General features: G+C 45.0%; 1 protein-coding gene across 2 annotated transcripts in view; it reads right to left on the reverse strand.

The window, feature by feature from the left end:
- Nucleotides 1-22989, reverse strand: part of RGS9 (regulator of G protein signaling 9) — a 353468-nt gene that overhangs the window by 204101 nt on the left and 126378 nt on the right. For both annotated transcript variants that reach the window (XM_063960843.1, XM_063960844.1), the window contains exon 3: nt 3456-3506. In XM_063960843.1, the coding sequence (XP_063816913.1) occupies nt 3456-3506 (51 nt within the window). The remainder of the gene's footprint in view (nt 1-3455; nt 3507-22989) is intronic.

Raw genomic sequence — 22989 nt, forward strand, 5'->3', positions numbered from 1 at the left:
CGTCAACCTTCCCGGAGATTGGTAGACTGCAGCCACCACAGAAGTGAAATCCTGGCCTGAGGTGACAGTTGAATCATCCGGTGCATCTGAAGATGGGAACCAGACCATTTGTTCATGATGTCCAATTGAAAGGGTCTGGCATGGAACCTTCCATACTGAATGGCCTTGTACGAAGCTGCCATCTTCCCAACAATCTTATGCAAATATGAATGGAAACTCGAGTCGGTCGGAGAACCATGCGAAACATTTCCTGGAGAGTTCTCACTTTGTCCTCTGGGAGGAACACTTTCTGCGCTACAGTATCCAGTACCATTCCCAGAAACAGGAGCCGCTGAGATGGCTCCAGGTGGGACTTCTGTAGATTGAGGATTCACCCGTGGTATGACAGAATTTGGATAGTGCAATCTATATGGAGCAGTAGGAGCTCCCTGGAACTCGCCTTTATCAGGAGATCGTCCAGGTAAGGGACCACGTTGACCCCCTGGACCCTGAGCTGGAACATCATTTCCGCCATCACCTTCGTGAACACTCTCTGAGCTGTAGACAGGCCAAAAGGTAATGTCTGGAACTGGTAGAGATCGTTCAGCAGAGCAAACCTCAGTTAGGCCTGATGAGGAGGCCAAATTGGGATATGGAGGTAGTTGTCCTTGATATCCAGGGACACTAGGAATTCCGGATGTTCCAGGCCTGCGATCACTGCTCTCAAAGATTCCATCTTGAATTTGAAAACCTTTAGGTAAGGGTTCAAGGACTTTAGATTCAAAATTGGCTTCACAGACCCGTCTGGTTTTGGCACAATGAACAGACTGGAGTAGTAACCTTGTCCTTGCTGTTGCAGGGGTACTGGAACAATTATTTGGGACTGGACCAACTTCGTGATTGCCTGTAGTAGCGTAACACGCATATTTTCCAAAGCTGGTAAGCTTGATTTGAAAAATCGTTGGGGAGGAGCACCATCGAACTCCATCTTGTAACCCTGAGACATAAGGTCCCTTAACCAGGCGTCCTGGCAGGAACTTTCCAAGAGGTGGCTGAAGTGACGTAACCGGGCTCCCACCTCGAGATCCTCCCGGGGTGGGCGGGCACCGTCATGCTGAGGTCTTTGTGGAAGCTGAACCTGGTGCTCTGTTCTTGAGAGACGGTAACGGCTGGTTTCTTAGGTTTACCCCTGGTACCTCTAGCTGCATTTGATGCACCCCTGGCCCTAGATCGAAATCTGGTGGACTGAAAGGACTGAGTAGACTGTTCCGGGTAGGTACGTCTACCAGACGGAGCCCCTGAAGGAAGAAATGCATATTTCCCATAAGTAACTTTGGAGATCCATGCGTCCAATTCGCCTCCAAAGAGCCAATCACCTGGAAAGGGAAGAAATTCAACATTGCGTTTAGAGTCAGCGTCTGCAATCCACTGATAAAACCATATGGCTCTGCGTGCAGACACAGCCATAGCAGTGGTCCTAGTGTTAATATTGCCAATCTCCTTTAGGGAGTCACAGAGGACTCTTGCCGTGTCTTGAATGTGTTTTAGGAAAATCACCGTAGTAACCAGGGTCATGTCACCCAAGAGACCCTCCTGAATTTGAATAGCCCAGGAGTGCATTGCATGTGTCATCCAGCAATCTGCAATGACCGCTCTTTGAGATACACCTGCAGCAATGTAGATGGATTTCAGTGTGGTCTCAATTTTTTTATCCCCCGGGTCCTTTACTGTAAAGGAGCCCGGAGCACCGCCTTCTTAGGGAGGCGAGAAACTGAGACGTCTACAGCCGGAGATTCTTCCCAGAACTTTCTGCCCTCAGGGGCTAAGGGGAATGCATGCAAAAAACATTTTGACACCTGATATATCTTATCTGGATTATTCCAGGCAATCTTAAATAAATCATCTAATTCTTTGGAATCAGGAAATGAGACAGTCAGTATGTCTTGTGGGAGGAAAAAACGACTGCTGATTAGTAGTGTCCTCTAGGGGGAGCTTTAGCACGTCCATTATAGCCAAAATGAGGGGTTCAACACCCTGTGTAGGGGTGGAATCCCCATTTATGGGATCCACATCATCCCCATCATCCTGTAAATCATCATCAGTATCTGAGAGGAGTGTAGGTACAGCGTGTTTATGCGCACCTGTATTAGACGGGGGGGGGGGGGGGGATGGGAAACATCAGCCCTGGCAGCTAGATCTGCTACTTCTTGTTGCAGTTCTTGTGTTTTGTTGGCATTTGCAGTGAGTTGAGATGACCTATCAGACATCATAGTTTTGATAGCCTCCAGCCAGGAGGGCTCGTGACTCTCCCCCCACATTGTCCTAAGCATTTTGTGAGGACTGACTACACTGCTCACATGATATGGAACCATATGAAAGAGGGGAGAATCTGGTATTACATACACTGCATAACTTGTGTTTTACCATTATGAAGTATACACAATACACATACAATACAGACTGAGTTACAATGTAAGCCTGCCCTATTGCATGTGAGAGGAGACACAGAAGAAGAGAGGACACCATCACACCCAACGCTGCAGAGCCCCAGTGAGGCTGTCAGCGTTTTTATATATATCAGTGAAAACTGTTTATATAATGAATCCCCTGAGAGGAATAATATCTGTGCACAAATAGCGGCTCTCCCCCAAGAACACCCTGTACCAGTGATCCAGCGTGTGACAGTCTGGAGAAGCTGTGTGAGGCTGCTGATTATGCAGAGGAACGCGCCAAAATGCAGCTGAGCCCGCTCTGATGTAGCTCCGCCCCCGTAATGGCGCCGAAGCTACAGATATATATTTATACTGGCCATGTCTCCAAATCATGCTGTAGACTCACATAAATGTTAAGTACAGCCATCGCTAGCCAGTCTCACGCAGGGGCTATAGCGGGTCCCCCCCGGAGGGACCTATATGCCTCACCCGCGCTTCTGCTGCACCAGGAACCGGGTAACCCCCCTAGCGGGGCCCCTGGTTTGTACTCACCACCGACGATCACCTTCAGGCAGTGTTAGGGGTGTGCGGCGTGCTGCGGTTGCGACAGCCAAGGTGCAGTGCCCCGCTGAACAAACAACCCCTCAGGACAGTGATCCTGCAGCAGGGAAGCGGCTCTGCACCTCGTGAGGCCAGTGACCATCCCCCTCCCTAACTCCCACGGCGCAGGTATGCTGTTGTCCAAACAGCATACCGAAAAAATCAAAAGTTTTAATATAAACTGAAGAAAACTCTGAAGCTAGTAGAGTGTGCATCCTCTCCTGAGGGCACTTTTTTCTAAACTGCCTGTGGGAAGGGGCATAGAAGGGAGGAGCCAGCACACCCAGTTGAAGAAATTTAAAGTGCACTGGATCCTTTGGATCCGTCTATACCACATCGTACTAATGTGTCCCCAATATCCCTTATGGTTGCTAGAGAAATATGGAAAAAGAAAAACTAGGACAATTTTAGCACTTACTGTGCAGGAGTCATTAGTGGACCTACCTTCATCAGTAATCTGCAGCCTCTGTATAATCCACTCCAGAATATCATGTCCTGCAGGATAAAGAGATATTAAGAAATTAATGTGAAATGCAAGTGTAAAGTGGAGGGATTCCATCTCAGTCGTAACAGTAAATAAATGCACAGTCATAAAGTACACAGTGGCTTGCATAAGTATTCAACCCCCTAAAAAAGCAACAGATTTTTCTGTATTACAAATTACACTTACACAGATAGTTCCAGAAAGCAGGTTTATTGTGAACCAGTAGGCTCTTAAAATACATTTTCAAACTCATAACTCATTATTTGTCTGTAGATTTTTTCTGGTTAACTAAAAACTGAAAAATCCTGGTTTCATACATGTATGTATTTAACTCCTGCAGTCTAGTACTTGGTATAGCTACCTTTTGCTGCAATAACAAGTCTGTTGGGGCCAATTTCTACCAGATTTTCACCCTTGGAGTACCTTTTGCCCATTATTCCTTGCAGATTTGCTCCCGGGGGTATATTTACTAAAGTTCGATTTTGAGATCGTTTTTATGAATGTAAAAAATCCCTTAAAAAAATCCACATTTACTAATAATCGATTTTGCATTTGATTTTCAAATCGAATTTGATTTTGATACATGTTTAGGAGGGATTCTGTGTTGAGATTTTGAAATTCCTTTCATGATCGAACCTCAAATCCTAATTAAAATCCACGGCAAAATCAAACAGAACTTCCCCATTGCTTCCTATTGATCCAAAGGTATCACATGCATACTAATTAAAGGGGAGCTCTCTCTTTACACTGTTTTATACATGAAAACCTAACTGATGATTTAAATTTGTGTTTTTTTTAATTATAATTTTTAAATACTTACAGCTAAAATAGTTAGCAATAAATTTAGCCCTAATCTGCCTTCTTTCCACTTTCTCTGCTCACATAGGCCCTCATTCCGAGTTGTTCGCTCGCTAACTGCTTTTATCAGCATTGCACACGCTAGGCCGCCGCCCTCTGGGAGTGTATCTTAGTTTAGCAGAATAGCGAACGAAAGATTAGCAGAATTGCTACTAAATAATTCCTTGCAGTTTCTGAGTAGCTCCAGACCTACTCACAGATTGCGATCAGCTCGGTCCGTTTAGTTCCTGCTTTGACATCACAAACACGCCCTGCGTTCGGCCAGCCACTCCCCCGTTTCTCCAGACACTCCCGCGTTTTTCCCTGACACGCCTGCGTTTTTTAGCACACTCCCGGAAAACGCTCAGTTACCACCCAGAAACGCCCCTTTCCTGTCAATCATTCACCAATCAGCAGTGCCTGTCAATCATTCACTGATCAGCAGTGCGACTGAAAATCATCGTTCGAACACCAGCAAAACTGCTAAATTTTTAGTTAAATAACTAAGCGCATGCGCTCTGCGTGCCTTGCGCATGCGCAATTAGCAACAAATCGCAGCATAGCGAAAATCGGCAACAAGCTAACAACTCGGAATGACCACCATAGTCAGTGGCTGGTAACAAAACCTCTGCCTGCTCCCTGTTTATTGCATAGTCTGAGGAGAGTTGTTTATTTAATGCGCAATTATGCAATAGACGGCAGCGGAGCACAATATCAGACACTTTTGCCAAATTATATAACAATATGCCTCCCAAATTATCTATTTTTAATAGACCAACAGTGCATTCCGTCATGGATTGGGTGGCTATATGTGCCTCTTTATACTGATGCTCAGCAGGAGTTTGATGACTTGTCAATGAAGTCAGAAGCCAGGAGCAACCACCACAGCCTAAATCACCTGGGGGAGGTTAAAACAATATAGAAACACGTACTATTAGCTGCTTCATTAACACATATAGGTAACTTACCAAACAACCATCCCTCAGGCATTTGACTCACCTCAAATTTTGCAGACAGGGATGATTTTGTGAAGGTGTAAAGGCATCATGGCACGAATCAGAATAGCCAGTAACAACACTCATGACTTTAAGTTTCATTATACTGTATCATCCTACAAAAGTGCGAGATCTTGTGCTATGCTGCTATCTATTGCACATTCATGGACTAGGTATGATGCCCATTAGTATAAAAATGTGCAGTATTCAACCCAGGAAGCTGCTGATGTTGCTCTGATTAATGCTCCTGGGTTCTCTCAGTCAGGTGGTGATTTGCATACTGCACAATATACCATAACCTTGGACAGGCATTATTCCTACAGCAACACTGCTTCACATGCTTTTGGGTACTTTAAAAGTCATTACAATCAATTTCCTATAAATTCATTTGGGGATTTGAAGTTCGATTTTTAGTTTTTATAATAGATTTGAAAATTGATTTTTAGTAAATGAGGGGATTCTATATTGGACTATGGGAAAACATATTTTTTTTTCAGAAATGTTATTTTGAGTGGGATTTGAATTGAATTTGGTCTTAGAATTGATTTTGCATTTAGTAAATCTCTTCAATCAAAATCGAATAAAAATCAAATGACAGATCCCTAGCAATCAAAATCGAACTTTAGTAAATTTTTGCCCCAGGTTGTCCAGGTTAGTTGGATGACACTTGTGGGCTGCATTTTCAAACAGATCCACAGATTCTCTAATGTATTGAAATCTAGACTTTGACTTGGACATTGCAGAACATTCACTTTTTTGAATTCTACCACACCAATATAGCTTTGACTTTTGGCATTGTTGCTAAAAATAGGAGTTATGGTAAAACTTACCTTTGTTAACTCTTTGGGGTGTAATAAGTGTCGGAAGCTGCCATCTTGTCGGAAAGATGGCAGCTTCCGACAGATTTAGGTCGGAAGGGGTTCTGACCTATTCATTAGAGGCTGTTTTTCCGTCGGAAAACACGAGGATCGGCAGAATAGCCGCGGATCCACGTGCTTTGTTCGGAAACAAGGCCAAATCCGATAGGATTTGGCCCTGTTTCCGACAACCTCAATCCGACTTTTAAAAAAGTCGGATTGAGGTGAGGTGACAGGGGAGCGGGGCGAGGGAGGGAGAGAGATTGCTTACCAATGGGGGCAGCTGGAGCCGCGGAAGCTGGAACACACGGCTCCTCTCTGACGTCGCCCCAGCCAGGTACCTCTCTCCGGGCTGCGCTCCCCGGCCGGCACTGAATGCGGCTATGTGGCTGTCTGCAGCAGCTCCCTGTGATCTCGCACACAGGGAGCTGCTGACAGCAACAGCACAGACTGGAGGGAACGCCCAAATCGGACAGTGAGTATTAGGCTTAAATCCTTAAATCCGACAGTCGGATTTGGCCACTCTATTGAATACGGGTTGCCGGATCCATTCCGACGAATGCATGTCGGAATGGATCCGACTCTTATTGAATACACCCCTTTTTCTTCAAAGTCCATAGGAACCACAGGGATAACCTTGGGGTATGCTGGTTGAGACCAGGACAGGCACAGAACAGTTAAGCTTTTTGAAGCTCCCAGGATGCATTAGACCCTCTCCCCTCATAATCCCCCCCACCACCACCACCACAGCTCAGGGATGCCAGCACTGCTACTCCAACAGTCCCACCGGAGCTGCAACTTCAGCCACGGCGAGGAAATTTTGGCGGGACCCTGTAGCCTTCACTAGTGGGGGCACACAGGAATACCCCGGACTGCAAAAGAAGCATGGGGGACAGGTAAAGCGGGTTCCCGCAATCAAGGCAGTCCATAACTCCGGTTTTGGGAGACAGATCGGAGGTGCTGATGTGTACCCAAACCCAAGTCTTGGACTACACTAGACCACTAGGGCAAACATTACTGGCGCTGGGGACACATTTATTATGGCCAGGGAACGGGTGGTTAACGTCAGCAACGGGAGGTCAGCGCTTCCCCAGCGGCCCCTGGGCGCCATTTCTCGGAGGTCTTCCTGCCCTATAGCAGACTGAAGCAGGTTATCACAGTGTCTCCCTGTGTTTTCCACCATCTATAGGTCCTTCAATTTTGATAAGATGTCCATTCACTGCTATAGATAAGCATCCAGAAGTAGCAACTCGGACTTCATTACATCCTGGCCTGTGTGTCTGTATTTAACTGTTAATCAATATAGACAGAACATATAAATAGTTGCGCAATAAACAAATAAAGCAGCCCGTATTAATGTTAACAAAAGGTTTCTCAAATAACCTCCAAATGCAATAGGAAAAAGAATATGTAACAGAAATACAATGGCGCTAGATCTGAACCATAAAGAGCAATATGGATAATCACCCTTATAATAATCCTCAACGTGGGTCAGTTCCTATATGAGGGAAGACAGTCCATACGACGTTTTGATTTCTTCTTATAATCAATAATCTGATAAAACAAGAAGAGACTGTGCCCACTCAGCATCAAAACTCAGTTTGAGGCAGTGTGTATTGGAGGCACAGAAGACAGATGATCGTGCAGTAATGCAAATAAAGGAGTATTACTTCGTTAATAAACCAATACACTCACAATATTCAAGTGTTTTAAGAGCATATCATCAATCCATCCTCAGATAATTTCCCAGATCAGGGTGGCCAATTTGTGAATGTTTCCCTGGTTTTCACAAAAACCGGAGATCACCACAGCAATACCGTCCTGGACTCACGAACCACACCGTGCTTAACGCGTTTCGGATCCTCCTCGATCCTTCATCAGAAGCATGACATGCTGCCTCAAACTAAGTTTTGATGCTGAGTGGGCACAGTCTCTTCTTGTTTTATCAGATTATTGATTATAAGAAGAAATCAAAACGTCGTATGGACTGTCTTCCCTCATATAGGAACTGACCCACGTTGTGTATTTAACTGTTACTATAGAACAAGAGTGCAGTAACCAACAAGTGCAATTATTTTCATTGTATATTTGTCCTACACTGATTTTTATATGGTACAGCACCACATTGTATAACTATCCACCAGTATCTGCTAACAAAATTGGCTGAATACTTTGCAAATAGGAACCATTTTACCTGATGATAAACAATGTTCTACTTTTTGTTCTTTCAGTCACTACAGTAACACACACTGCAATATCACAACACGTTGTGATTGTATAGAGCACTGAGGCCAGAAAGCTGTTTTCCTACAGCACTGTGGCCCTCATTCCGAGTTGTTCGCTCGCTAGCTGCTTTTAGCAGCATTGCACACGCTAGGCCGCCGCCCTCTGAGAGTGTATCTTAGCTTAGCAGAATTGCGAACGAAAGATTAGCAGAACTGCTACTAAATATTTTTTTGCAGTTTCTGAGTAGCTCCAGACCTACTCCTAGATTGCGTTCAGCTCGGTCCGTTTAGTTCCTGGTTTGACGTCACAAACATGCCCTGAGTTCAGCCAGCCACTCCCCCGTTTCTCCAGACACTCCCGCGTTTTGCCCTGACACGCCTGCGTTTTTTTTAGCACACTCCTGTAAAACGCTCAGTTACCACCCAGAAACGCCCCTTTCCTGTCAATCACTCACCGTTCAGCAGTGCGTCTGAAAAGCGCCGCAGAATCCACAGCAAATCTACTAAGTTTTTAGTTAAATAACTAAGCGCATGCACCCTGCGTGCCTTGCGCATGCGCATTTTGTAACAAATCGCAGCATAGCGAAAATCGGCAACGAGCGAACAACTCGGAATGACCCCCTATATCAGTACTGCAGTTAGATATTATACAAGCAGTGCAGGAGCAGAGCATTTGCACGATGGGTGAAATAAGTTGATGTGGTATTCATTTGTAGTATATGAGTAGGAAACGTGGCCGAGGCTTAGTAAGATGAGGGAAGGCAGGGTTTTAAAGGTTGGATGATAAAGTAGTCTGCACTGAAGGACTATATATAAGAAGAGATTGTGGATGTAAAAAGATAATCTTTTAATTTGATCTATTTAAGGATACCTCGTAGGTAGCCCCAGCTCCTTCTGACTCAGTGATCAATTAAAAGGTCAGACAAGGTCATTAATCTCCAGTACATTCTGCAGACTCTCAATTGTTCATCCATGTGTGCCTCTCTTAAAAGATGGTCTGTGCAGTTTATTATTTACGTTCAACATGAAATTATTCAATTGACCTATTTGTAGGGTTTCAAAAACAAGTGTAATTCGCCAGTTAACATCATTTTCACTCACCTGTAAGTCTTGCATCACTAATCTCAAAATTAAGGGACTAAACACCAAACTGTCACGCACAAATTATGAGGGATAAATATGTACAGTACTTTCCTGATTTTATTAGGAAAATCTGTGAGGATGTGCTAACCTTTGCAGCAGACACATGACTACAACTCTGTGTTCCACTAGGGGCTAATTGATTTGTGTGAGAATTAGCCAGGAACCTGCGCAGGTTGCCTAGGATACACAAGCAGCTTCTCTTCTCCCCTGGACAATCTCTCAGGTGCTGCTTATCATGCATTAGAAGAAGATTTGAATTCAGCATCAGTATTGAATTCAGTATCCAGCATTGGATACGCTGGATAGATAATTGTGATCCGCAAGGCAACTGTATAGTGTGTATGCAGGTGTGATGCTGGAGCTTTAGCCGATAAACGGCTTTACGTGCTCCTGCAAATGGTTGGATAGGGAGATTGCATCTTATCAGCTGCACTCCCGATCCTACCGATGCTGTTCAAGAGATCAAAGGAAAGTACACACTGAGCAATACATTTTGATCCTTTTCCTCAATTTTGCATATCAGTTCGTATACAGGCACTGATTTGCGTAAATCTATATACATGCAAATCAACAACATTTAATGATCTGCGCATGTGCAGATCAGGTCCTGTGATGTCGGTCACAGTGTCAGGTTAGTGGCAGTCTGCAGCCGTTTGGGGACGTGGAGGTGGCAGCCAGTGGTTGAGTTCTTGGACGCAGCTTCACTGGTCTTGAGTGCGAGGTTTTGGTGGACACCTTAACAGATGTCCGATGTTCACGCAAAGAATCTGATGTTGCATCTTTGGAAGCAGATCACAGAAGCCTGCAGTGGGCATCTTTTTACTTAAAGCATCTCCTGCAGATTTTGCATACTTTCGCACAGCCACTATGTGATGAAAATAATAGATCAAGGGGGAGCTGTCAATGTAGCATATCTAGACTTTAGTAAGGCATTTGACACTGTCCCACATCGCAGACTGCTAAATAAACTTGAAAGTGTGGGGGTGGATTATAAAATAGTTAAATGGATAAGAACCTGGTTGCAGGATAGGAAACAGACAGTTGTAGTAAATGGAGTGCAATCTGTGGAGGGAAATGTTACCAGTGGAGTACCCCAGGGATCTGTACTCGGACCAGTCTTTTTTAATATCTTTGTTGGTGACATTGCAAATGGTATTGAAGGGAAAGTATGCCTTTTTGCAGATGATACAAAGATATGCAACAGGGTAGACACACCAGGAGGGGTAAAACAAATGATTGATGACCTAGCTAAACTTGAAAAATGGTGAAGAACATGGCAACTACAGTTTAATGCTAAAAAAATGCAAAATCATGCACTTGGGTCTCAAAAACCCAAAGGCTAAATATAGTATCAAGGGTACTATAATGGAAACTACTGTAAAGGAAAGGGATTTAGGAGTCACTATTTCAAGTGACTTAAAGGCAGGAAAGCAATGCAACAAAGCAATGAGAAAGGCAAGTCAGATGCTTGGGGAGAGGAATCAGTAGCAGGAAAAGAGAAGTAATAATGCCACTGTATAGGTCATTGGTGCGGCCTCATCTGGAATACTGTGTCCAGTTCTGGAGACCATATCTCCAGAAGGATATAAATACATTAGAGAGTGTACAAAGAAGGGCAACTAAAATGGTGCATGGCCTACATCACAAAACTTACCCGGAAAGGCCAAAAGATCTTAACATGTATAGTATGGAGGAGAGAAGGGAAAGGGGAGACATGATAGAAACTTTCAAATATACCAAAGGTTTTAACAAAGTTCAGGAGGGAAACATTCTTCAAAGGATGAGAAGTAGTAGAACTCGAGGACATACACTGAAACTGGAGGGAGGCAGGTTCAGGGGAAATTTAAGGAAAAATTATTTCACAGAAAGGGTAGTGGATAAGTGGAATAGCCTCCCATCAGAGGTGGTAGAGGCTAAGACTGTAGAGCAATTTAAACATGCTTGGGATAGGCATATGAATATCCTTACAAAGAATTAAGGTTCAAAAAGGGTTGCGATTACCTAAAGGATAAAAAAAATGGGCATACTAGATGGGCCAAGTGGTTCTTATCTGCCGTCAAAATCTATGTTTCTATGTTTATGTACAGATGCAAGCTGTGTGACCAAGCCTCATTTTGGAGGTGAAACGGACGTAACTTCCGGGGTCCCTAGGACATACATGGGATCCCTCCCCTAGCACAGCTGTGTATTGACCTGTCTAACCTACCTCACCAATACAGGTACCATATATCCTTTTTCCTAGTGGGACGTGGGAGTGCCTTTGGTGCATTTCATCCCTGCAATGCGACATAGCATCAGGGATGATCTAACGCTCAATAAGGATCCCCAATGACCACTGTAACTTATTTTCAAGTGATTGCTTTCTCCCCACACTCTTACCTGCCGTTTGTTAGGATCTCCTGCTCTGTGCTGCCACGTCGCCATGGCAACCGGGAGGAGAGTGTTAGCGAAGTAACCTGAGCGCAGCTGATACTCCGGTCCGGGTTTTTACTGTGTAGTGGTTACAGGCTCTGTGCACGGCAGGGAATCCGGCGCTGGTTTTGTGCTCACAGTCTGTGAGGTCTGAGTGGGGCGTGGACAGCACCTGCTATATAAACCATCCTCTCAGGCTAGGCAAATGCTGCTGAATCTTTGTTTGTTAGTCAGTTCCAGAGAGTTAGCTAGTACTGTGTGACTTTGTATTTACTTGTTGCTTACTGCGAATAGGCCTTGGGATTCGGTACTTCATTCTGCCAATCCGGACCTAGCAATAAGACTGGAGTCAGTTGTTTGACCTGCTGGGGTTCTTTTGCTATTCTGTGAACCCAGCAGGTTTGCGGCTGTACTCTCAGACCTGCTTGCTTAATCCTCCCTCACTGTGCAGGGCGTCCAGGTGTCAGTTTAGTGGCAGTAAGCTGAACCTGTGCCCTGCAAGTGGGGGTTAGGATTGTGGATACTCTCCTTGTGTCTATATTTCTATCTCTGACCAAGGAGTTTATTCCCACACCCGTTGGTAACCCTTTGGGGTTTTCTCTGTTGCTCTTAGCAACATCATTTCAGGTGCTCCACATGTTAAATCACTACACATCGCTTCATTGTCCGCTCCATTCCATCTGAGCATTCCTGACACTAGGGAGACACCCAATTCCTGAGCCTTTGGGCTTCTCTGTTCACTTTGTGTTTATTAGTTATTCCATCACCTCCTGTGTATGTTATGTTATACTGTCTGTGAGTTCGTTTGCTTCGCTTCCCTCTCTGTTCATACACCGGTATACTCCTGTTAGCACTGGTGTGCGTAACATATTCAGCAGCCCTACTCCTGTTGAAATTTTGTGGGAATATGGAGCATACCCCTCAAAATACTTTGCAACAGGTGGTCGATCAGGTGCAGGTCCTGACTCGACAATTTAATGAGATGTCCATTAAAATGAACACCCCCCGCAGGCCGCTAGCGGAGCTCCCGCAGCAGCAGCGGCAAGTTCAGGGGTTAAGGAGCCGAAAGTAAATCTCCCGGATCGTTTTTCTGGAGATCGCTCGCAGTTCTTTTGTTTCAAGGAGAGCTGTAAGCTATATTTCAGGCTTAGGCCCCAGTCTTCTGGGTCGGAGATTCAGCGGGTGGGCATGGTGATTTCCTTGCTACAAGGAGACCCACAGGTCTGGGCATATGGGTTACAGCCTGACTGTCCGTCGCTTAAAAGTGTTGATGCTTTTTTTACGGCACTGGGCATTTTGTATGATGACCCTGACAAGATGGCTTCAGCCAAGGCTCAGATTACGGTTCTTAAGCAAGGGCGACGGCCAGCTGAGGTTTATAGTACGGAGTTTCGGAGGTTGGCTCATGATACCCAGTGGAATGACCCAGCCCTGAGAAACCAGTACCGAAGCGGCCTTTCTGACCAGATAAAGGACCAACTGGTACAATATCCCTCGTCTGATAGCTTAGATCAGCTCATGCAGTTATCCATCCGGGTGGATAGACGGCTGAGAGAGCGTAGGCTTGAAAGGGAGACCGCAGTTTCCTTTTTTCCCAAGGGAACCTCAGACTCTGAGGAATATTCAGAGGAGCCTATGCAGATTGGGGCTACCCGCCTCTCCTTGCGTGAGAAGATGCGGAGGAGACAGCAGGGTTTGTGTTTGTACTGTGGGAATAAAGGTCATGTTGTAGTATCATGCCCAGAAAAACCGGAAAACTTCAGGGCCTGATGGTGATGGGAAATATCCTGTCAGGCCAGAAGTCAGAATATCCTAAAAAGACTTTTCTCATTCCGGTGACTTTGGAGATCCTCGGTCAAACTGTCAAGACTGAGGCCTTTGTTGACAGTGGGGCCGATGGGGTTTTCATGGACCGTCAATTCGCCCTGGAACACTCTGTTCCCTCAGTACCTTTGGCATCAGAGATTGAGATCTGTGGGTTAAACGGGGAACCATTGTCCCAGGGTAAAATTACCTCCTGCACCAGCCAAATTCCTTTGTTTATTGGAGCCACACACTCTGAAAAATTGCCTTTTTATGTGACTGTCTGTTCTTTTGCCCCATTGGTTTTGGGGTTACCCTGGTTAAGGGCCCATAACCCTCAATTTGACTGGGTCTCTGGGGAGATTCTTAGTTGGGGTAGTGATTGTTTCAGGAGTTGCTTGAGCCTTCCAGTCAGGCTCTCGCAGCTAAGTTTGCCAGGATTGCCAGGATGTTATGCAGATTTTGCGGATGTGTTCTCCAAAAAAGTTGCGGAGGTACTACCTCCCCATCGCCCCTATGACTGTGCCATTGATTTGTTGCCGGATGCTAAGCTTCCCAAGAGCAGGTTGTACTCCCTGTCACGTCCTGAGACTCAGGCTATGGCAGAGTACATTCAGGAGAACTTGGCTAAGGGATTTATCAGACCCTCACAGTCCCCAGTTGGGTCGGGGTTCTTTTTCGTGGGTAAAAAGGACGGTTCGTTGCGACCCTGCATCGACTTCAGGGAATTGAACCATATCACGATTAAAAACTCGTACCCACTGCCTCTCATTTCGGTTTTGTTAGACCAGCTTCGTACTGCCACCATTTTTTCTAAGATTGACCTACGCGGTGCTTACAATCTAATCCGAATAAGAGAGGGGGATGAATGGAAGACTGCCTTTAATACCCACTCAGGGCATTATGAATATTTGGTGATGCCTTTTGGGCTCTCTAATGCCCCGGCAGTCTTCCAGGAATTCATGAACGATGTGCTCAGGGAATATTTGGATAGATTCTTAGTTGTTTATCTAGATGACATCCTAATCTTCTCTCATTCCCTGGAGGAACATCGGAAGCATGTACGCTTAGTCCTCCAGAAACTCAGAGACCACCAGCTTGGGGCGAAGCTGGAGAAGTGCGAGTTTGAAGTCCAGCAAATCACATTTCTAGGGTATATTATCTCCTCAGAAGGTTTCCAAATGGAGGGTTCTAAGGTACAGGCAGTCCTAAATTGGGTGCAGCCCACTAGTTTGAAGGCGCTTCAGCATTTTCTGGGCTTTGCGAATTTTTATAGACGGTTTATCGCTGGATTTTCGTCTATAGTGGCCCCCTTGGTGGCACTCACTAAGAAAGGGGCGGATGTTGCTCACTGGTCTTGTGAGGCCAAAGCGGCCTTTGCCCGTCTCAAAAGGGCATTTGTCTCGGCCAAGGTGCTGCGACACCCAGATCCAGAGCGTCCTTTTGTGGTAGAAGTGGATGCCTCTGAGATAGGTATTGGGGCAGTGCTCTCTCAGATGGGGGTGTCTGATAATCGCCTTCATCCCTGTGCTTACTTTTCCCGTAAATTTTCGTCTGCCGAGATGAATTATGATGTGGGTAACCGGGAATTGTTGGCTATAAAGGATGCACTCGGGGAGTGGAGACACTGGCTTGAGGGGGCTAAGTTTGTGGTCTCAATTCTCACCGACCATAAGAATCTGGCATATTTAGAGTCAGCGAAGCGGCTCAATGCCAGGCAGGCACGATGGGCTTTGTTTTTTGCTCGCTTTAATTTTTTGATACCATATCGCCCTGGGTCAAAAAACATCAAGGCTGATGCGCTCTCGCAGAGTTTTGCTCCAGTTCAAGAGACCACCGAGGAGCCATTGCCCATTGTGTCCCCATCATGTATTAAAGTGGGCATTACCCAGGACCTCTTGTCATTAGTCCTTAGAGCACAGGAGCAGGCTCCTCCAGACCTTCCGGTAGGTCTCTTGTTTGTGCCTCCTAGGTTAAGACAGCGAGTGTTCCAGGAATTCCATGCCAAGAGGTCGGCAGGGCATCCGGGTATTGCCAGAACTCGGGAGTTGCTGTCTAGGGCGGTGTGGTGGCCCTCGGTGGCTAGGGATGTGGATCAGTGGGTTCGGGCATGTGACGTTTGTGCCCGAAATAAAACTCCTAGAGGGGTTCCTGTCGGCCCATTACATCCACTCTCTATTCCGTCTAAGCCATGGACCCACATTTCCATGGATTTTGTGGTGGACTTGCCCAAATCCTCGGGGATGACAGCCATTTGGGTTGTCGTTGACAGGTTTTCGAAGATGGCGCATTTCGTTCCACTGGTTGGGTTGCCATCGGCCAGACGCCTGTCTGAGTTATTTATGCAGCATGTTGTGCGCCTCCACGGGTTGCCACTTGATGTGGTCTCTGACCGTGGATCCCAGTTTGTGGCCAAATTCTGGAGGGCATTTTGTTCTGATCTCCAGATTTCTGTGAGCTTGTCGTCAGGCTACCATCCACAGTCTAATGGGCAGACTGAGAGGGTGAACCAGTCCTTGGAGCAGTTCCTCAGGTGTTATGTCTCCAAGTGTCATACTGACTGGGTTGCTCATCTGTCCATGGCGGAGTTTGCCTATAACAACGCGGCTCACTCTGCTACAGGGATCTCTCCCTTCCTTTGTGTGTATGGGCATCATCCTAAGGCCAATTCTTTTGACCCCCTGTATTCCACGTCTGGTGGTTCCTCTGTTGTTTCGGTCCTTAGGGGTATTTGGAGGAAAGTGAAGAAAGCCCTTGTGTCTGTGTCATTAGTGACCAAAAGGGTTTTTGATAAGCGGAGAAGATCCTGTAGCTTCAAATTAGGAGACTTCGTCTGGTTGTCCACCAAGAATTTGAAGTTGAGACAGCCATCTCATAAGTTTGGCCCCCGGTTCATCGGCCCTTATAAGATCACCAGGGTTATCAATCGGGTGGCATTTCAGTTAGATCTGCCCCGTTCATTGTGTATCAATAAAACATTTCATTGTTCCCTTTTAAAACTCGCGGTTAATAATCCTTCTTCCAGTGGAAGACCTTCTCCTCTTCTGATACGGGGTCAGAGGGAGTTTGTGGTTGAAAGGGTTCTTGACTCCAAGATGGTTCGGGGTCGGCTGTCATTTTTGGTGCACTGGAATGGGTATGGCCCGGAGGAGCGGTCGTGGGTGCGCAGTTGTGATCTTCATGCCCCCAGACTGATACGCTCTTTCTTCTCGCAGTTCCCCGATAAACCCGGTGGTAGGGGTTCTTTGACCACTCGTCAGAGGGGGGGTACTGTTAGGATCTCCTGCTCTGTGCTGCCACGTCGCCATGGCAACCGGGAGGCAAGTGTTAGCGAAGTAACCTGAGCGCAGCTGATACTCCGGTCCGGGTTTTTACTGTGTAGTGGTTACAGGCTCTGTGCACGGCAGGGAATTCGGCGCTGGTTTTGTGCTCACAGTCTGTGAGGTCTGAGTGGGGCGTGGACAGCACCTGCTATATAAACCATCCTCTCAGGCTAGGCAAATGCTGCTGAATCTTTGTTTGTTAGTCAATTCCAGAGAGTTAGCTAGTACTGTGTGACTTTGTATTTACTTGTTGCTTACTGCAAATAGGCCTTGGGATTCGGTACTTCATTCTGCCAATCCGGACCTAGCAGTAAGACTGGAGTCAGTTGTTTGACCTGCTGGGGTTCTTTTGCTATTCTGTGAACCCAGCAGGTTTGCGGCTGTACTCTCAGACCTGCTTGCTTAATCCTCCCTCACTGTGCAGGGCGTCCAGGTGTCAGTTTAGTGGCAGTAAGCTGAACCTGTGCCCTGCAAGTCGGGGTTAGGATTGTGGATACTCTCCTTGTGTCTATATTTCTATCTCTGACCAAGGAGTTTATTCCCACACCCGTTGGTAATCCTTTGGGGTTTTCTCTGTTGCTCTTAGCAACATCATTTCAGGTGCTCCACATGTTAAATCACTACACATCGCTTCATTGTCCGCTCTATTCCATCTGAGCATTCCTGACACTAGGGAGACACCCAATTCCTGAGCCTTTGGGCTTCTCCGTTCACTTTGTGTTTATTAGTTATTCCATCACCTCCTGTGTATGTTATGTTATACTGTCTGTGAGTTCGTTTGCTTCGCTTCCCTCTCTGTTCATACACCGGTATACTCCTGTTAGCACTGGTGTGCGTAACACCGTTCTATCCAGTGGAAGATGGCAGAGATCAGGAGTGGGTTAGACATTATAGTGACCCTTTGCATTATATGGGGGGTATTCAATGGTTTGAAAAGTCAGTTGGATTTCTGTTTTTTCTTATCTAATAGATATATTACTACCCCTATTTTGAGGCACTTATTGAAAGATATCTTATTGTCATTATACATCAGTCCTAAGAATACTTTTTACATCGACTACTGATGCCCACTATAACATAATTCTACTGTATCACTACTTCTCCAAGTAGGATGCAGGAGTGTCTTGGGTGCATTTTGTCCCTGCAATGCCACCTGCCAATCTAAAGCTGGGTACACACTAAACAGTATGTTGTCCGATCTGGCGGATCGGACTGACATATCGGGCATATCGTGTAGTGTCGTCAGCACATCCTCTATCGCTGCTACATGCAGGGCTGATGGGGGATGTAGTTAGCGAGGGCCATGCTGCCCCCACCGTTGCTGCCTTCATCGGCAAATGTGTATGTACTTACCAATGCCGGTTCCCGTCGCTGCCAGGTTGGGTACACATCATATAGTGTGTACCCAGCTTAACACCCTTATAGGATCTGCCTGTGAACACTGTAACTTGTACAAGGGATTACTGTCTCCTCACCCTCTAATCTGCCATTCAATCCAGAAGACAACGGCAGACAGTAGACATGGCAGGACGTTGTAGTGTCTCTCTGTACTGTACACATTTCCATTATGTTAAATACTTCTCCTAAAAATGAATCAACTACTGACTTCTATTTGTAGGATGTTACTGTTTTCATGTCTTTATGATACTATGCTTTGTGGGAAGAATATGACATTTCCGTTTTTACAAATATTAGAGATGACTGGTTGATGCTGTTGGTCTCATATCTCATTGCCTTGTGATACTAGTTTCTGTATTTCTAACACTGTTTGCCAACTATCGGAATTTGTGACAAACTGTCCTGTTGTACAAATATATCATCAACAAATGATAATTTAATACTATTTGCTATTTAAATTAATGTGTCATGTATCACTAAACACTTTTGCATGTAAAAATTACTGTAAGTGCATGACCTGCATCATTTCTTATTCTCCATTTTTATATGGTACCAAACCTGGTAAAAACAAAAAACACACATTATTTTTTGCATTCATATTAGAGAGTTTCTTTCTCTTAAATTTGTGAAATGCTATACTGTACTAGACAGGTCTTATTCTTATACATACAGGTCTATTCAATTGAAGCTGGAACTGCCGTTTAGTTGGAAAGACGTCAGTTTCCGACTTTTTTAGGACGAATCATGATTCAACCTATTCAATGGTACTGCCGTTTTTCCAACTTGCTGGCAACTCCGACTTGTCGGAAAACACGTGGATCGGCGTATTAGTCAAAAACGGGCAAAACCAGTCGGATTTGCCCGCAAATTGAATACTGCATTGTCGGATCCTCTCGGTCGGAGAGGATCTGGTATGCATTGAATAGACCCCATAGACTATATAATAGATTATCTTTGCATTTTTGTATGCTCATGGGTGATATTTGCATCAAGTGGTGCTTGAAATTAACATATATTTTCACACTGATAATCTGAACTATGATGGAAGGAGCACGCAATAAAAAAAAATTTTTAATCATGTATTATTTTATTGAAATTTTGTAAAGTACAGTATAGAACAAAAACAAAACCGCATCGTCCATGACGATAACATTAACAACAAGAGAAAAAAAAACGTAAAATAAAAATTGGCATCAATAAAAAAAAATCGCCAAACAAGCTGAAGTTTGCCCGAGTGTCTTTCTTACTTATCAAAATATAACAAGCCCATACGAAGCTCTTACTTATGTATGCACAGTGTCCATGACAACAAAAAATAGCTTCAATAATAGAAGCAACACTGGTACAGTATCACGGAAATTACACGCCAACACATCATTCGTTCAAGGAGTCAGAGAAAGCCCCTTCATTTCTGCCCAATCTTGAGTTAAACCAGCCATCCAACTCCTCAGAGAATTTAGAAAGAGTGCTATGTATTTTGAACATATGACGTTCATGTCGGGCCACATCAGAAAACCAGACTCTTAGCCAGAGTAGTTAGACACAGGACATACCTATAAATTATGACTGAATGCGTCTCTTCAAGACCCAATCCAAATAGACTTATTCTCGGATTTATAGCAGGGAGTGAAGGAGTAGTGAGCAATATATCCCCCCATACGCCTTCCCAAAACACATAAATCATAGGGCAGTCGCATATCATATGCCAAAATCCAGTATTGTCTGCCCGACATTTAGGGCAAAAGGAATTATCTCTAAGGCCAGCTCTCTGCAAGGACATAGATGTAAGGTAGACTCTATGAAGAACATAAAAAAAAAAATTGTCAAAATCTAATACAAAGGGTGGTGTATTTAAGAGACCCCAGAATCTGAATCCAATGCTCATTAGATAGAGACCCCAGATCTGTTTCCCATTTGAGTCGGAGACTAGTCAATTGATCTGGATTCAATCTATCATTGATAGCTGCATATGTAGAAGAAATTTTCCCTTTCAGGCCTAAATTAAGTAACAGTACTTTAAAAGGTAAGTCTGAGATCACCGGGGAACCATGAGGAAATTGGGCCATAGCAGCATGCCATAGTTGGAAGTAACGAAACAAAGCAGTATTAGGGATACCAAAGTCCTCCTTCAGTTGTTGGAAGGACCCAAACACTCCCCAAGATACAGTTGACCCACAGATAGCACTCCCCGGGTAATCCAAATATTATCTGTGGACAATATATACATCTCAGAATAAGCATTATTAAACCATGGCGGGGTACAGCTATCCTGATCCGAACAATCATAAAGAGTATGGGCAAAGTGTCAGACTAGCAGGGCCTGACGAAGCAAATGAGGCAATCCAACAACTGATAGGCCAGAGCGTAGAAATTGAAGAGGAGAAATGGAAAAAGTAGAGGAGCACTCCACCCGCTCGGCCAAGAAACCTACCATAGTCAGGTCCACTGCGCCCGTAGTCCAGCTAGATAAATGTGTCAGCTGTGCTGCTATATAAAAAAAATCTAATATTAGGGAGGCCCAATCTCTCCGATACCTGGGACTTATATAAGGTTTTAATGGAAACCCTGGCTGGTTTGTTACCCCAAATAAATGACGACAATACACCCTCAATCCCACTAAACACCTTTTTCGGGATATAAACTGGGGAGTTTTGTAAGACATAAGAAAATGTAGGCTGAGTAGCCATTTTAAATAAATTAATTTGGCCGAGTACAGACAATGGCAGTTTTCTCCAGGCATGAGCTTTTTTTCCTTGAAAGTTTGAACAATGGGGTCAATATTCTGAACTACATACTCTGTGGCATGGGGCATGATCCAAATACCAATGTATTTGTACCGTAGCTTCCACTGTAAAGAATGAGCCGTATGCATATCCTCAGGAACATGACCGTAAATAGGAAAAATATGTGACTTTCTGCAATTAATTAATAACCCTGAAAAAATGCCAAACCGATCAACTATTTGAAACATAGCTTGAAGGGAGCTCACTGAGTCCTGCAGAAAAAGGAACATATCATCTGCTTAATGGGCCACAACATCCACCACCTCCCCAACTTGAATTCCCCGAACCTCCTCAAAAACATGTAGTATGCTAGCCAGGGGATCATTAGCAATTGCAAATAATGCAGGAGACAGGGGGCAACCCGGCCGGGTCCCCCTCTCCAATGGGAACGAATCCGATGTAAAACCATTCACCGTCTCTCGAGCCATAGGGGAGGAGTACAAAATTTGGAGAAGACTAATAAAATGAGGTCCAAAAGCAAATTTCTGAAGAACACCCCAAAGATACACCCACTCTACAAAGTTGAAGGCCTTGACAGCGTCAAGAGACACCACCACTACCCCCAACTTTATTAAGTCTCGCCTCTGCAGACGGCAGAACAGTCTACGCAGGTTTTGGGCAGTAGATTTAACCGGCATAAACCCCGACTGATCCGGGTGAATAATAGACGTAATAACTGAATTCAGACTGGTCACCAAAACTTTTGCCAAGACTTTAACGTCAGTGATCAGTAGGGAAATGGGTTGGTAAGACTCCCGCAGCAAGAGGTCCTTCCCCGGCTTAACTAGAACAATAATATTGGCTTCACACATAGATTGTAAAAGAGACCCCCATGCAAAAAGCGACTTAAACAGATCCAGCAAGTACGGACTAAAGAACTCCTTAAATGTTTTGTATACCTCGACGGAGAGCCCATCACAGCCAGGTGCCTTCGAAGCAGGGAGAGAAGAGACAGCAGCCTCAATCTCTTCCAATGTAAACGGTGCCTCTAGAGCCGCAGTATCTTCATGAGACAAGCAGGGCAGTTCAACTAGAGCCAAGTATTCCCAAAGTTGTGCATCAGAATATGAGGACCGAGAGGCATATAGGGAAGAATAATAGTCACGGAAGACTCCCGCCACCTCCACCCTAGAGTAACATAACCGATCACTAGAATTTCATATACACTGTATAATTATATTATGGCCAGAATCAGCGCGAGCTAAATAAGCCAAATAGCTACCAACCATTTCTGCCTGAAAATACTGCTCATGCCCAGAGAAAAGAAGTCTACGCCTAGATTTTTCAAACAGATAGTCTGACCATTCCCGTTGTACCTCTTGCCACAATATCCTGTCAGACTGATATTGAGCCTTCAAATGCTGGCACAGGGCTTCCAGACGCATCCCCTCTCTCCTATTAAACAATTTAATTTCAGAGGTACGTTTAATAAATGAACAACGCGTAAGCACCTTAAAGGCGTCATGTATAATTGCTGGGTCTGCATGGGCTGGATTATCAATCTGAAACCCCTCCCAGGATGCAACTAAATCTGAGCCAGCCCCCAATAAAGTTAACCAAAAGGGGTTAAATTTCCACATTCTAGCACCCTGATCCCGATCCGCTTCCAAAGTAAGGAAAACAGAAGAATGATCCGAAATACCCCGCGGAAGGTATTCCACCCCCATCACAACTGGAGACAAATCAGGGGATATTAAAGCCAAATCTATAAGGGAGAG

This window comes from Pseudophryne corroboree, chromosome 3, assembly GCF_028390025.1.
Source record: "Pseudophryne corroboree isolate aPseCor3 chromosome 3, aPseCor3.hap2, whole genome shotgun sequence".
Taxonomy (NCBI): Eukaryota; Metazoa; Chordata; class Amphibia; order Anura; family Myobatrachidae; genus Pseudophryne; species Pseudophryne corroboree.